Source organism: Augochlora pura, chromosome 11 (assembly GCF_028453695.1).
Source record: "Augochlora pura isolate Apur16 chromosome 11, APUR_v2.2.1, whole genome shotgun sequence".
Taxonomy (NCBI): Eukaryota; Metazoa; Arthropoda; class Insecta; order Hymenoptera; family Halictidae; genus Augochlora; species Augochlora pura.
The window spans coordinates 12,829,342-12,845,849 of record NC_135782.1 but is presented as its reverse complement, the minus strand read 5'-3'; the positions used below and the strand labels follow the sequence as shown (position 1 = coordinate 12,845,849).

The following is a 16,508-nucleotide window of genomic DNA, read 5'->3' as shown; positions in this document are numbered from 1 at the left end:
TTCTGTTGTAGCTTATCCTACATTATATGCTACTTTATTGCATGCAACTTTAATCTATTTCACTCTATTCGACACTATTCAACACTAGTCAACTCTATTCAACTTTATTATACTCTCTTTTACTCTGTTACGCTGTACTTGATTATATTCTATATTATTCGACTCTATTCTGCTCTATTCTACTCTGTTGCGCTCGATTCCACTCTGATGTAGCCTATTCTATCTGCCTATTCTCTGATGTAGCCTATTCTCTCTGCTACTCTGTTACACTCTATTTGACTCTATTCGACTCTATTCAACACTAGTCAACTCTATTCCACTTTATTTAACTCTATTATGCTCTCTTCTACTCTGTTAGAGTCTATTCGACTATATTCTATATTATTCGACTCTATTCTGCTCTATTCTGCTCAACTCTGCTCTACTCAGCTCTATTCTGCCCTATTCTGCTCTGTTATATTCGATTTCGCTCGATCGGTGAAAAAAATAAACATCTCACAGTTTCTTAATTTTCCAACTCTGAAAATATCTTCTTCTGAATTTGCTATAAAAATACTTGTCTATAAATGTCTCTCTACTTTGTCTTCAAATAAAAGATTTCACTGCTGCTCTCGACTAAGGCCGACATAAATTATCAAGACTTACCATCGAGCGTTGAAGTCGTCTTTCGACTCGTCCCTCAGCGCGGAGCTGAAATCGAAACTGCATTTGTCCGCGAGGAACTTGATCAGTTGGCTGAAACAGTTTCGATAAACGTCGATACAAAGATTTCTTTGATCACATACTCCGTTTTTATTATATTATATTATCATTATTATCATACTATATTATATTGTATTCTATTATCTGTTTCATGTCATATATTACATTGTCATTATTGCCATGTTATATTATATTGCATTATATTACATTAACATTATTACTATAGTGTTATATTATACTATCATTACTATTGCAATATATTATATTATTATTATTTTTACTATATTGTTTTATATTATATCATATTATATTTGCATTATTGTCATGTTATATTATATTATATTAACATTATTACTGCCTTGTGTTATAATATATTATCAATATTATTATATTGACATTATTGTCATGCTATATTATATTATATTGAAATTATTACTATATTATGTTCTATTATACTATATTAGAATATATTGCTTACAAAATTGTTAAATCAAACACTATTCCCCCATTATCTGGTTTCTGTTTTTATACCCGAACTAAAGCTGTTAACATTTTCATATTTTCATAACAATAACAATATTTATTCCATTGAATTTAGTAGTTTCATTGTTAGTCTATTTATCTTATTCATCGCTAAAGGTGTCGAATATTTAAATAATATTTAGAAATATGGAAGCTTACAGTAGTGCAATCTGACACTTTAACGTAAATAATAGATAACAAATTATTAGTAAAATGCCGATTTATAGGCTACCTGTTGCTGAAACGTTAAAAACAATTGAATTAGGATAATAGCGATCTTCGATCGCCACGATGCAAATTGGCAGCGACATTTGTTACAATATCGAGAGTCGACGTACACGAACATCTCGCGTGACCTATTGACCCTTGTCCAATAATATCTGTTTCAGCGGTGAGAAAAAAAACTGTTTGCTATGTCATGCGTTATTCATGGACGAATGGAACTCGGCCGTGCTTTATGGTCGCTGTTAACCCTGCGTGGTTCAAATTTTTTCGGACGAGGATATAAAAGTTTATGTAACTTCGAGGCCTTGCATTAACGATACGAACCGACAGATTTATAGAATTTATTTATAATTTACCGATCGGATTTTCAGCGATCAGAACGAAAGGCTGAAATCATTTCTAAATTTAAAATCAAGTATACTATACTATACTATACTATACTATACTATACTATACTATACTATACTACACTATACCATACCATACCATACCATACCATACCATACCATACCATACCATACCATACTATACTATACTATAATTATAAATATTGCAAACAAAGTAATTTTATAAAATTAAAATTATTGTGAAACATCAAAATGTAGATTCAATGTTCGCTGATAATTATATTACAATTATTAAACGAAACAATTTAACGCGTATGACAATTGTAACTTTACAAAAGGTTATAAAAAATGTCAAGAATTGTTATTAACCTTCTTTTACACGAAAGTTAAAATAGTCATTAAGAAAATTACGCTCATTATACTTTTTAATTATAATATAACATAAAATTAATATATTAAAATTTATACTATTATTCTTATTTATATTATTCAAAAATCCGGCTATTTTTGCAACTTCTCGTTTCGCCATATCGTAACTCTCCTTGCTTCTGTTATTACAATTTTTACAACTGTGAATATTTATATTTGGTAAAATTAATTTTATAGTGCCGGCAGGTACAGCTAGTTTTCTCTCGCTAAGAGCTGAAAATGTCCGGCAACAAGTAGCAAGGTTTGCCGTTTATATTATCTCCAAAACCCGTGTTGATTGTTCGGATTTCAGAGGTAGACGCGCGAACCGTTCGAGCAAACACGTTCGGCAAATTCTCGTTCACGTCCGAACTCGCGTCGAACTTTCTCCGGGCTAGAGATCTGTTCCGATGTATAATTCATGGTCCACGCCTAAAAGCTGTTTTCTCGTTTCTTGTTACCGCTATTCCGTGGATGAACGCCCGTTGCATCTCGATCAGGAACCGTTCCCTGCCCAAAGAACACCGACCGACTTTCGGATACCCGTACCACTATGAATAGTCATGGGATCCGCCACGAACATTGTCGTACGGTACTTTAATGTGTTTCTCGTTCTCAAATTTTTTCTTTTTTTAGTGAATTGTCAACGCAGCGTTTTTTCGACGATGTAATTTGTTCGATAGTCGTGTCGTGCATAGTGGATTTTAAATGTTGATTGATGTATCTGTTTTTTTTTTAAATCAGTTTTATAACAATGAGTTGGTGCGAATTATTTTTGCTAGGTATAGTGTGTGGTTTTAAATCTTGATTGATATATATTTGTCTTTTTTTAAATCTGTTTTGTATATTTGTTTATACAAATAATATTAATATATATCAAAATATTAATACGTTTAGTATATTTGTTTTACAACAAGGTAGGTGTGCGAATTATTTTTACTAGGTACAGTGTGTGATTTTTTAAATTCTTTTTGTATTAGTTATAGCGACTGATTACGAATTATTTTTGCTGGTAGAAATGTGCGAGCGTGGAATCTGTTTCCTAGTACAAGTGCGTGACTATAGATTTGTTTTATTTAGAGCGTAACAACGAATTATTTTTAAAGTGTGCGCCTCATTTTTGCTAGTTACAGTGTATGACTATGAACTAATTTTACTAGTTTATGTCTACGATTACAAATTACTTTTACTGGCCATAGTGTATGACTATGAATTATTTTTACTAGTTACACTGCGTGACTACAAATTAATTTCACTAGTAAAAGTGAACGAAACAAATTAATTTTACTAATTAAAGTGTACGATCACGAATTATCTTCACTAACTACAAAGTATGAGTATAAATTAATTTTACTAGTTACAGTGTACGACCACAAATTATTTTTACTAGTTAAAATGTATGACAACGAATTTTTTCTAGTTAAAGTGCGTCACTATCAATTAATGTTATTAGTAAAAGTATAGGACTACGAATTATCTTTACTAGTTATAGTGTTTGATTATGAATTAAATTCACTAGTTACTGTCTACGATTACGAATTATTTTTACTGGTTTTAGTGTACAACTATAAATTATTTTTATTAGTTAAAGTGTACGACAACGACTTATCGTCGCTAGTTACAGTGTACATTATTGTAAGTGTAATTATTACAGTGTAAATTATTTTTACTAGTTCAAGTGTACTACTAAGAATGTCTTCTAGTCAAAGTGCGTCGCTATCAATTAATGTCACCAGTTAAAGCGTAAATCTGTGAATTATTTTTTCTAGTTATACTATATGGCTATGAATTACTTTTGCTAGTCATAGTCTCTTAATATGAGTCAAGGCACTATAATGAATTTTTAGATTACCAAGAATTAGAGTTCTGGGGTTACCGGAAAATGACCAACAATACGAGATACTATCGTTTCCTATTATGAAGCTCCTCTTTGCGCAAGCAATTGCATTGCGAGTCATTATCATCGGTATCAAACACTTGTGACCGCAAGTTGATAACAAATATTCAAGATCACGCCCTAGAATAACAATAATAGTTAATAACCATATAAAATAATAATATCAAAAAACAATTAAAATATATTCGCCCCGAATAGCGTAAATTATAATAATACATACTTGAGAGCCCAGGTTTGTTCCAATTATTAAACGTCATGCAATATAATAATAGCTAATAATTATATAATAACATAATTAAAAAAAAGAACAATTAAAATTCAGGTGACTCATGTACTGTAAATTATAATAACATGTACTTGGGACAAGAAGTTGGTTCTAAATATTCGAAGTTACATATAAATAATAATAATATCAATAATAACGATAGTTAATAATCGTATAATTAAAATACTTCAAATATTATAAATTATAATAACAAATACTTGAGACAAGATACTGGTACCAAATATTCAAGATTACGCAATGTAATAATAATAATAATGATAATAATAATAGTTAATAATGACAATAATAATTGTTTCCGACTTCCGTATAATTATGGCGAAGATATATTTTTAAAAACGATTAAAGCCTCGACTATCTTAAATCATAATAATCTCGATCAATGCATCGTGCATACAATGTTTCAGAAACGGGCTGCCGGAGAGAAGTCACGAGACACTCTGCCTCTCTGTCCTATGTATTTATCTAACCACTGACCCTATGAACCCAGGAGAAAGTCCATATTTTTTAGCTACCTTAAATTGCAATACGATTCGCGACAGACGGTGTCGAAACGAGTACGCGTTTATCTAGGAACGTGTTCCGAGAGATGACGGGGAATGTTACGGACAATGCGTGGTATTCGGTGATAAATCAGATGGGTGTGTTCGACGAACGCGTGCGATAAGTCAATGATAACGTGTCTTTGAATAATTAATGATAGCGCCCCGTGTCGCGTGAGGCCGACTGTTGCCGCTTTAAATACATATTACGGAATCGCGAGTAAATCGCAGTGTCTCTGATCCTCGAACCCGCTTGGCAGAAATCAATCCTATAGTATACAGGTTGCTGCAACGTCGATGGTCTAATTAACGACCATACAAAGTCTTAATTAAGCACCCGATATAATACATTCAATTTGTTGAAAACTTATAGCGATCATTCACCATAACGTCACCTACTCGATTTTGATGAAATTCGAAGTGGTCCGAGCGGCCCCTTCTTCTGGTCAAAATTCAATTTCTCGAACATTGAAATATTAAATATAAATTTTATTGCGATTATGGCGATATGTAACTCATGTATTAAATTATTGGTATATTGTCGTTGATTTTGCTATATTATATTCAATATTCGAAGCTTGAAATTTTTATGAATATGCCAAATAAAAATTCATACAATTAATACAAATTTATATTGCATAAAGTAGAATGTAATATAATATGGAATAATACAATATAATGTAATGTAAAGCAACGTAATGTAATGTAAAGTAATGTAAAGTAATATAGCATATTGTAACGGAGTGAAATATGATGTAATCTAACGTAGTGTAATGTAACGTAATGTAACGTCGTGTAACTCAATGTATCGTAAGATAATGTAATGTAAGGTAATATAATATAAAATAATATAATATGACATAGTGTTATATAATATAAAATAATATCATATGAAATAGTGTAATATAATATAAAATGCTGTATCCAATCGCAGAGCCAAAATCAACGAAAAGAAAACTCTCAAACCGAAACTTTTGGCCACGAAATTCGAGTTCCGGACCATCGCGCGTTCTAGTTACAGATTACTTGCCCGAGTGACCGGGGTTCTACAAAGCTCTATAGCGTAAACGCCGAGTTCTTGTAATCGATGTTCTACCTTGTCGCGGAGACCGATTCGCGCAGCAATAATTCACAATGTAAGAACCGTCGTGCCCCGGTGTCGGTGACAAGCGAAGACCGAGGAGGAGGAGGAAATGGAGATCCGTGAGCGCAGCAGAACTGCAGCGATCGTTCCGAGCGATAAATCTCGGAGCGCGCGCGCGTTCCACGGATCGATGGAACATCGAACAGAGAGGCAAGGCTGTCGATCGTAACGGGCCCCGATGATTACCACCGAGCCGTGCGTGACCGTATCAAGGCCACGGTCACGCTGCGATGATTAAGAAATTAACCGTATCGGAACCGCGACGTAACAGACTTATCCAGGTCGCCGTTCCTTCTTACGTAATCGAGACCGTCGCTTTCGGATTCCTCGACGATGGGCCCCCGAGAAACCAGCGAAAAAGTCGAACGAGAAACTTTGTCGGCTGTGTTTCGCGTAGGAATCGTTTATTCGACGATTTAGCCGATCGTTTCGGCCGCGGCGAGATCCCATTCATTAATCGCGAATATAGCGGCCGGCGTGACGCGGCGCGAACTGAATCGATGCTGAATAAATCAAGCGGTATGTCTAAGGTCAGACTACAGCTTCGAGACAAGGACTCCTCCCACGCAGAACAATGAAATGGTGCACCGACTGCGAGGAAAGTGTTCGAGCCGCGCTGGAACGCCGGTTGCAAAATAAAATTGCGAATTTATGTTCCTGGTGGGCCGATTGGGTTGGATGTCTCAATCGCTGCAACTTCAGGCTGGTCGCGAACTTCGTAGTTTAGTCCACATATCGTTCTAATTTGTAGCCTGATAATAATATGCAGCGTGTTCTTTATTAAATAAAGTTGTATTAGTTAAGGAAATTGTGTCGTTATAATACATTTATTTGGTTATTGAAGTAATACTTTGGCTGGAGTCTCGTTGACCACGTAATTTCGATTTGATTCAGACATAACCTACATTTAAAATAGATCTGATTGAATAGAAAAATGATAATGTACTGTTTTCTTTTTGTTTTGGAATTATACGGGGAATTGTAGAAGTGATTCGAAACCTAGACTTAGCCCAGATCTAATCTAAACTTAATCTATACTTAGGATGTTCGATAATTTATAGTTTCGATTTCTAAAATGTCTTAAACTATATAATTTTACATTATATTTAATCTAGATTTAACCTAGACCTATACTGGACCTAAGTTAGACCTAAACAATATTTAGAATGTTTGATAACTTATAGTTTTGATTTTTAAAATGTATTAAACTGTATAATTGTAGGTTATATCTAATCTAGATTTAACCTGAATCTAACTTAGAGCTGAACTATATTTAGAATGTTCGATAATTTATAATTATGATTTTTAAAATGCCTCGTAGGGTATAACTGTATGTTCAATCTAAACTGGACCTATCCTAGATCTAACCTAGAATAAAGCTATACTACATATATTGTTCGATTATATAGACTTTTGTTTTTTAAAATGTCTTGAACGGTTTAACTGTTGATTATAGCTAACTTAGACCTAACTTAGACCTAACCTAGAATAATACCACGTTTAGAACATCTACTAATGTATACTTTTAATTGTTAAAACGTTCTGTATAACTGTAAATTATACATAACGTAGATCTCACTTACATCTAACCTAGACCTAAATTAGATCTGATCTAGACCCTAATCTATTCTTAAAGCGTTCTATAATTTATAGTTTTTGATTTCTAAAATATTTTAAACGGTGTAACTGTAAATTAGGTTCGGATTAAATCTAGGTTAAGTCTCAAACGTACCAAGCAACATAAAACATCCTTTTTAGCTTAAATCTCTAACGGTCTAAATTGCTATAATCATATTGAATTTATAACCGAATTAAATCTCTTTAACTTTTTTCAGAAAAATCTCAAAAATTAGTCTTGTGTTTATTGTCTTTTATTAAAATTTTTTGGCTTTAAAGTTTTAAAGCTAAACGCTAAGCTAAATAGTTCATTAATAATATATTACACACCACTTGCCCATCCATCAACAATTTCAGCGATCGCTCGATAAATTTTATGATTTTTTTTTTATTACTATTTGTCGCTGTTCCATTACCGTTTTGTTTTCATTTTCCTACTTCGTGATATTGTATAATTTTTACGATAAACGAAACCTTTGTTTCTTTCACTATACACTTTCGCGTATAGAACACGATTCTGTCTTTGACTCACTCAGTTCGAACCGCGTTTCGTTCTACGAGAGGCAGGAGGAATTTACGAACGGCCAATAAACAGCTTATTAAAATCCTGCGAAGTATATACATCCATTAGATTCGCGTTCCTTCCAACGAATTGTAGAAAGCCATTACTTTCGCATAAAGATATGCAATCAACCGGTGACAGCATCCGTTTTACGACGCGGTTGCTCAACGCCCAACGGCATTTTCTCGACCCAATCTAAAGGGTGTACATTTTTTTTTAGCGATGCTTTTAAATTTCGCGCCATTCCATTCGTTCATACTGGATCACCATTGTTTCTTTACATCATCTAAATCACTATCTCTCCTCTTCCATATTTCTACGAAATTTTATATCAACTTCAGTGTAACTTTCACCAAATTTGTAATAATTTTTAATAATAAATGGGCGTCGTTGGATTGAATATTTTTCTATTTGTGGTCAGCGCAATGTTTCTACTTGTTAAATCTCAAATAATGTATAGAATTTCCCAAAAGTTACTTAGGATATATAAATAGTATAGTATATGATATATTATATAATATACTATGTAATATAGTAAAGGAATGTCAATTATCAAGTAATTACCTCGAGTAATTACTCAATTAATACAATTAGTATTAATAGAGTATAATATGACGTAGTATTTAATATAATATATTCAATAGTTCCAAAAATGCCTAACAATTCAGTATTAGAGGATACCTAATGTCATTTAAAGCAACTTTTTCCTTTATAAAACTTTTCTTCGAGTCATTGTTAACGAGATATTAACAAAAAACGCTGACCAATGAGAGGCGAGCACGACTAGCGCGTGGCGATCGAGACAACGAATCCAGTTCCGTTCATTGGCTCGGCCATCTCGCGCCAGTGGACCTTGTCTTTCATTGGTCAGTGTTTTTTGTTAATAACTCATTAACGAAGCATCGTAGAACATTTTTGCAAAGGAAAAAGTTACTTCAAATAACCTAAAGAATCGCTCATTTTCCGGAAGTAACATAATTTTGGCACACCCTGTACAGTCCTGCTATTATAATAAATATAACAGCAGAGTTCAAGATTTATCCAATAACCTCTAATACGGCAACCGTCACGTGACCCCGAAACCAAAAATTTCGTAATCCATAACCTCAAAATAGCCAAAGATATGAACTTGAAAAAAATGCTTCGTTTGCCCTAACATTCGCCTTTCAAACTAAACATAATTTTCATATTATCGAAAATAAAAGTCGTCAAGTAATTTTGGTTGTAGCAAACTTATGCGAATTTAATTGTAGGACACACTGTATATCGAGAAAGTTAAGCGAGCAGCGCACGGAACGTCATCTGGGTGCAAAATTATGAAACAACGAGAAGTCGACTACGTCCCCGAAAAATGTCCTTGTCCTCGAAGAAATTTGCCAAAAGCACGGTTCGTTGTCCTGTCGTTGGTATTCCGAACAGCGCCAGTGATGCCACTCCCGCATACGAAACGCGGATTTCGCGTAAGATTTCGGGAAAGTCCCGGAATCGTGTTCACGGAAGTGTTCTAGTTCTCGATCGCGTTCGTGAAAACTTGCCGAAATAATTCCACCAAAATTTCGATTTGCCTAACTTTTGTAATCTGCAACATTTCCGTACAATCAGTCCTTCCACCTTGATAAAAAAAATCCAGCTGTTATTGGGTGAGACAAAATCTAACAGAGGTTAGATGCATCGATTGTGATCAGTTCGTATTTTCCTATTCGAAGTTGGCTACGGTTCCTAGTAACAGTTCTATAAAAGTACGAGCAATTTGGGTACGTTCTTAAACGTTCTAACGACGTCCCAAAACAGGCGTCCCATAATAAATGTTTTAAAGACGTCTTGATTTGTAACATTTTAAGAACGTCTCAAAATAGATGTTTTAAAGACATCTTCATTTGTAACATAGAACGTTTCTAGGATATTTAGCGGATGTTTTTTGGGCGTTTATAGACCATTCGTAGGACGTTCGAGAAATCTGCAAGAGATCTCTGCCGTCGTACAATGGACGTCAAAAGTCGTCAAAAATATCGTACACGAGAAGTTTTTAAGACATTTTCAAGACGTCGTGAATATCCTACGAACGTTCTAGAAACGTCCTAAAAACGTACTCTGTTACAAATCAAGAAATCTTTAAAAGATCTTAAAGATATCTAGTGTACGATATTGGGGACATCTTTAAGACGTCTCTAATGTCCTACGAACGGCTTAGAAACGTCCTATGTATAAATCAAGACTTCTTGAATGTCCTACGGACATCCTAAAAACATCTTGAAAACGTCCTGTGTTACCAATCAAGACATCTTAAAGACATCTAGTGTATGATACAGGGGACGTCTTTAAGACGTCTCTAATGTCCTACGAACGTCCTAGGAACGTTCTGTGTTACAAATGTCTTTGAGACCTTCGTTTTGGAATGTCTTTAAAACGTTTTAAAGATGTCCCAAATTAGACGTACTTGTATCGTCTGAAATAAAACGTTTTAAAGACGTCCATTTTAGACCGTAAGATATGCAGGCCTAAAATGGACATAAACAGGACATGTTTAAGACTCCGAATGCTTACTGTAAAAACTTCAACCCAGAGCAATAGTTATACAGCATTGTTAAGTGATGTCACGTGTGTATCGTATGTTTTGTAACAGTTTTGTTAAAGAAAAGTACAAAGTATGTTTCCCTCTATTTGAGATTCTGTTGTATACGCTTACCATAGTTCCACATATCTGGTAGGTTCATTGTTATAAATCACACAATTTCCCAATATTTTTAAGCAACAACACTACATGTTCATTAAAAACAACATAATATACTAGTTTGAAGCCCCATTGCTTACTGGGATCTGTAGCCAACTTCAATCCACATACGCTACACCTATAATCTATATTGTATCCTATCTATCCTATTCAGCATTGAATTTTTGCAATCAAGATAAAACGTAACCATACGAATTTCCTACGGAAAAGTATCATGTATGGTACACGATATAGGGAAAAAAACGGTGTTAAAAAATCTATTGAATCTTGCGCGTTTCTTAGACGATACAAGACTTTATTTCAGCTGAAAATAAAGCGTCGTAGCCGCAGCCTGTACCCTAATTGGATATCCCAGAAGGCGACGTTGTTACTCCAAGGACAGAGCATTCTCAATGTTCCTTCCGATCGGTGCTAATTAATTTGATTTGAGTTCGGCGCGTTCGCCGGCCTTATTATTCGGCTCGAACGCCGCCGACGGAGGCCGTCGGGTTTTTCTGGAAGGCCGGCGCTGGCCCCGCGGTGTAACGAGCGCGTGCCGTCTTTGTTCCGTTCTTTTCGGCTTGTTACGCTTAAACTGAATGAAAACGAGTTTCTTACCGGGGATAATGATCGGGGCTCTCGCAGAACGTCTGGCCCGGCTTCGCGCAATTAGGCGTGTGCCCCGGCGGCGCGGGAACAAAAGGCTCCAACTGCGGTCGTCCTGGACATCCGTATTCGATGCACGGCTGGCTGTGGGCATTCGCCAAGGACAACTGTAATCCAAATTCGTTTTCCATGTGAAATCATCGTCTGCCCAACGGGATTGCTAATAAAGCGATAAGTATAATTGCGTGCGCAATGGCGAGTAGAAGTAAGCTTTATGTACAATGTGTGCGAACTTAACCTATGTTTGCAACGGGTGAAGACTTAAACTGTGTTTATCAATTGTACTATCTTAATTTATATTTGGAACGTGTACAAACCTAACCTATATTTATAACTCGTAAAGACCTAACTTATACTTGTAACTCATAAAGCCCTAACTAATATTTATAACTCGTAAAGACCTAACCTATATTTATAACTCTCAAAGACCTAACCTATATTTATAGCTGGTAAAGACCTAACCTACATTTACAACTTGCATTTTAACCTATATTTATTTAAGCTTGTACAAACCCAATTTATATTTAGAATGAATACAGAGTTAATCTATATCTATAACGTGTACAGGTTGAATCTGTATTTATTTAACTCGTTTAAACAAAACCTTTATTTTTGAAACAAGTACAAACCTAATCTCTCTTTATGATTTTTACAGACGTAACCTATGTTTGCAATGTTTACAGACGTAACCTGTATTCATAACTCGTACAAGCCTAAATTATATTTGCAACACGTACAAGCCTAACCTATATATTTACAACTCTTACAGACTTAATCTATATTTACAAGCTATACAGTCATAATCTATTTTTACAATAGACTTAACCTATACATGCAACGTTCGAAGCATTTTAGGATTGGAATTACAGGGAATATAAAATTGAGTTTAAAAAGCATTGCTCCAAAGTTGATTTACAAAATAAAGACGGATGTTCTAAAAACGTTAAAAGAGAACCTCAAAATAAAACTCTGACAGTCGGCAAAACTATTACTGTTCTTTCAGTAAACTCTGGGAATCCCCGATTTATCTTGCTGTTGTTATAACTGCCGGAGTAAATAAAGAATTACCATTGAAACATTAACATTAACAGTATTTTTATATCGCACAGAAATGATATGGATTTCAGAGAAAGACAGAGAGAAAGAGAGAGAGAATAAGTAAGTTCAGGGTATAAATAACGTAGTACCATACAGTATAATGTAGTCCTAAATATAGTACTGTATAATTTACTATAGTATTGTATAGTATGGTATAATATAGTATATCATAATATCGTGTAGTATAACAAACTAGGGTATAATATAGCATAGTATAATATAGTATAGTATGCTATAATACATGCCATAGTATAGTATAGTATGCTAGTATAGTATACTATAGTGTCATATAATATAGTGTACTACGTAGTATGGTATAGTACAATATAATATAATATAGTGTACTATATCGTAATGTAATATAGCAAAATATAATATGGTATACTATAGTGTAGCATAATATACTATACTATAATATAGTGTGATATAATATAGTATAATATAGTATATTATAATATAGTGTGATATAATATAGTATAGTATAATATAATACAATATAACATAGTATTATATAATCAACCGTATATTATGTATATATATAATACAGCACGCAATATAGAGTACTATAACGTAACACACCATAGTACGACGTAATACTAAATAATATCACAATCTTCAGGTTTTAAAGAAAATTGTGATCGTAGTCTAAATTAGATCGAGTGCAAATTTAGTTACAAATAAAGGTATTAATAATTTTTGAATTTAAAACAATATTATCGAATTATTTCAAAAGTTTTACGAGGATGTTTTAGTACAGTGTACCATATGTATACTATAGTATACACTGTAGTATAAGGAATGGTCTTTCTATTCCGGTATCGAATATTTGTAAACTGTTTACGCGCTGTTATATGCAGCACGAATCATTGAAACCGGTTCAAAGAAGAATGAATCACACGGATTCTGCAACCACAGCCGGAGATTTCTCCTAATAATAATCTTTCTAGAAATTTTATAGGAATAACGCTCCAATTAAGTCTGCCGATGCAATCTGCTTGCACCAGCGTGCCATGCAAACTCTGTTCCACTTCAATAAAAAAAATCATGAAAATCTTCATCCAGGCAAATAGTCGCTTGAAAAAACAGGACATTACGACTGCACTTATATCCATTAAAAATTCCTTAATAATTATAACGAATAAAATTTAATCAACATTTTTTTTTTCATAATAAATTGTAAATGGTGTAATATTTATTTTCTTCTGAATTAAATATAATTAATCCAAGATGGTGCAACTTGCAAATTGAAAATTAATGTAACATTTATTCTTTTCTATTATAATGGTATTATATAATAAAATTGAAAATAGTGCTAAATTATGTTTTTAAAGTATATCACTTTGACCCAGTCGTTTCTTCCATAAATAAATAAAATTTGCAGTCGGCTAATAAAAATCTGATAAATATGAACTATATCAATCCACGTTAAAAACGTGTTTGCAAGCTGAATATTGAAGTTAACAATATTTTGGATTCGAGTGCTTCGAAATATTGCCAGATTATGGGAAATAAACATTTCATGGCAAAAGGAAATTCGTAGCGGAGCACGTTAGACTGTAGAATTTGACTTTTGGCCAGCTAACGCGGTTTACCGGACCATTGTGCGACATATCTTTAAAAAAACTCACACGTTTTTGCGGCGTTGCGCAACGTATCGCGATACTAATCGGGATAAGGAATAGGAAACCCGGTTCGTCGCGTGTTATCGAGATCGAGTATAAGAATAAGCCCGTGAGCCATTCACGAATCTCTTCCCATCGGCCTATTTCCGAATCGGGAATTTTGAAACGGGCGATCCTTATCCGACGCCGGTCGTTAACACGGATTTAACTCTGACGTAATATCCTGGTGCAGCGGCGTTTAACTGCTTTCTTATGCCGCTTTCAATTGACTCATCCGTATGACACAGCCTAGCCCCGGCACCGTGTTTCATCGGATCACGACGGAGATCAGTCGCGTACCGCGAAACCACTTTCGTTCTAATGATTCGCGTGCCGTCGTGGCGAAACCGCGTCACCGCTCGCGCGCTGGAAATATTAACAAGCACTATTTCGATCTGCACACTAAGCAACGAAAGCCACGATTTAATCGATCGTGTTAACGGCTGATCGAAGTAACGGTCACACATTTTTACCGCCACGGTGTCTCGATGACGGTAGACAAGAGACAGAGAAGATAAATATGAAGAAAAAAATTTTCTTCCCATTTGTTTTTATTCTACGTCAATTTTGTTAGTACCAACGAATAGCTGAGCTCGTGGCGACTAAAATAAGTCCAAACACGAAGGAAATCTGACCACGTTTGTCGAAGAGCCATATACCGGGTGGACAAAACAACTTGATCGGCTTGAATATTTTTGTAATGCACAAACGTCACTGAGAAACATTTTTTGCTTCGTACGGGCAAATGTTATGATAAACAGCAAATTTTCTTGAACAATTTTTGCGATTTTAACTTTTCGATGTTTTGTTAAATAACAATTTATATTTTAATCGTTATCGTGACATAAATATTGTTCAGATTTACTAAATAATCGGGAAGTAGTCGCCACAAAATATTTTCCTTCGACGTTTCTTCAAATAATCAGGATCAAGAAAATTACTCGAATCGAGTTATTTTGTTCACCCTGTAGATTACTCAGCCTAAACTAGTCCGATTTGCGTCGTGCTTGGACTCATTTTAATCAGAAAAGTCTCAGTTATCCCACCGATGTTAACGTCGCGAAGGTAAGCCGATAAATATTGGGAATGATATTCTCTTCGTTAAACACTGTTTTTTTTGCTGTTATCCGATGCCGTGGTCCCAATGGTAAAAATGAGTATTGCGTCAGACCCGGTAACAAGGAATTCGCATTCTTCTCTACTATTGCAAAGCGACTAGCTCCGATGAAGATCTCCGCGCACCCGATCATTAATTACGGATGATCTTACATCAGTCGTTACACGAGCGTCCACAATTTCACTTAGCTTTCACGATGCGCGCGCGAAACGACGACTTGACGAACAAACGGTCTGGAACACGAATTTGCTGGTCAAAAATCAATTTCCCAAGTTTTGAACTATCGCCTTACTAACAGTTCTTGTATTATGGCAGGACAACCCTTTGAAGAACATCTAAATCCAAAATTAAAACTTAATTTCAGAGGATCCTGTGATTTGATTCAATATTTCGAACACGGAATAGCAAAACTTAAGATAATAATATAAATTTTTGATGTGCAGTAAAAGAGTTGAGCACTTTTTTAATAAAATTTTATTTGAATAACTAGTTGAATAAATTCTACGGATTAAACTCGATTCGAATAATATATGGAGTAGTACACTGAATAAAGTTTGATTCAAATAATATATCGAATAATATACTGAATCAAATTTGAATCTAATAATATATAGAACAATATACTGAATCAAACTTGATTCGAATAATATGTGGAATAATATATTGGAACACACTCGATTCGAATAATATATGGAATAATATACTGGATCAAATTCGATTTGAATAATATATGGAATAATATACTGAATGAAACTTAATTCGAATAATATATGGAATAATATACTAAATCAAACTTGATTCGAATAATGTATGGAATAATGTACTGATTCAAACTTGATTCGAATAATATATGGAATAATATACTGATTCAAACTGGATTCGAATAATATATGAAATAATATACTAAATCAAGCTTGATTTTAGTAATATATGGAGTATTATACTGAATCAAATTTGATTCAAATAATATATCGAATAATATACTGAATCAAATTTGATTCGAATAA

General features: G+C 34.1%; 1 protein-coding gene across 3 annotated transcripts in view; it reads right to left on the bottom strand.

Annotated features, from left to right (window-relative positions):
- Positions 1-16,508, bottom strand: part of Spz5 (spatzle 5 Toll-1 receptor) — a 28,579-nt gene that overhangs the window by 7,685 nt on the left and 4,386 nt on the right. For all 3 annotated transcript variants that reach the window (XM_078195057.1, XM_078195058.1, XM_078195060.1), the window contains exons 2-3: positions 11,578-11,732; positions 646-735 (exon numbers count right to left, since the gene is read on the bottom strand). In XM_078195057.1, coding sequence (XP_078051183.1) covers positions 646-735; positions 11,578-11,732 — 245 coding nt within the window. The remainder of the gene's footprint in view (positions 1-645; positions 736-11,577; positions 11,733-16,508) is intronic.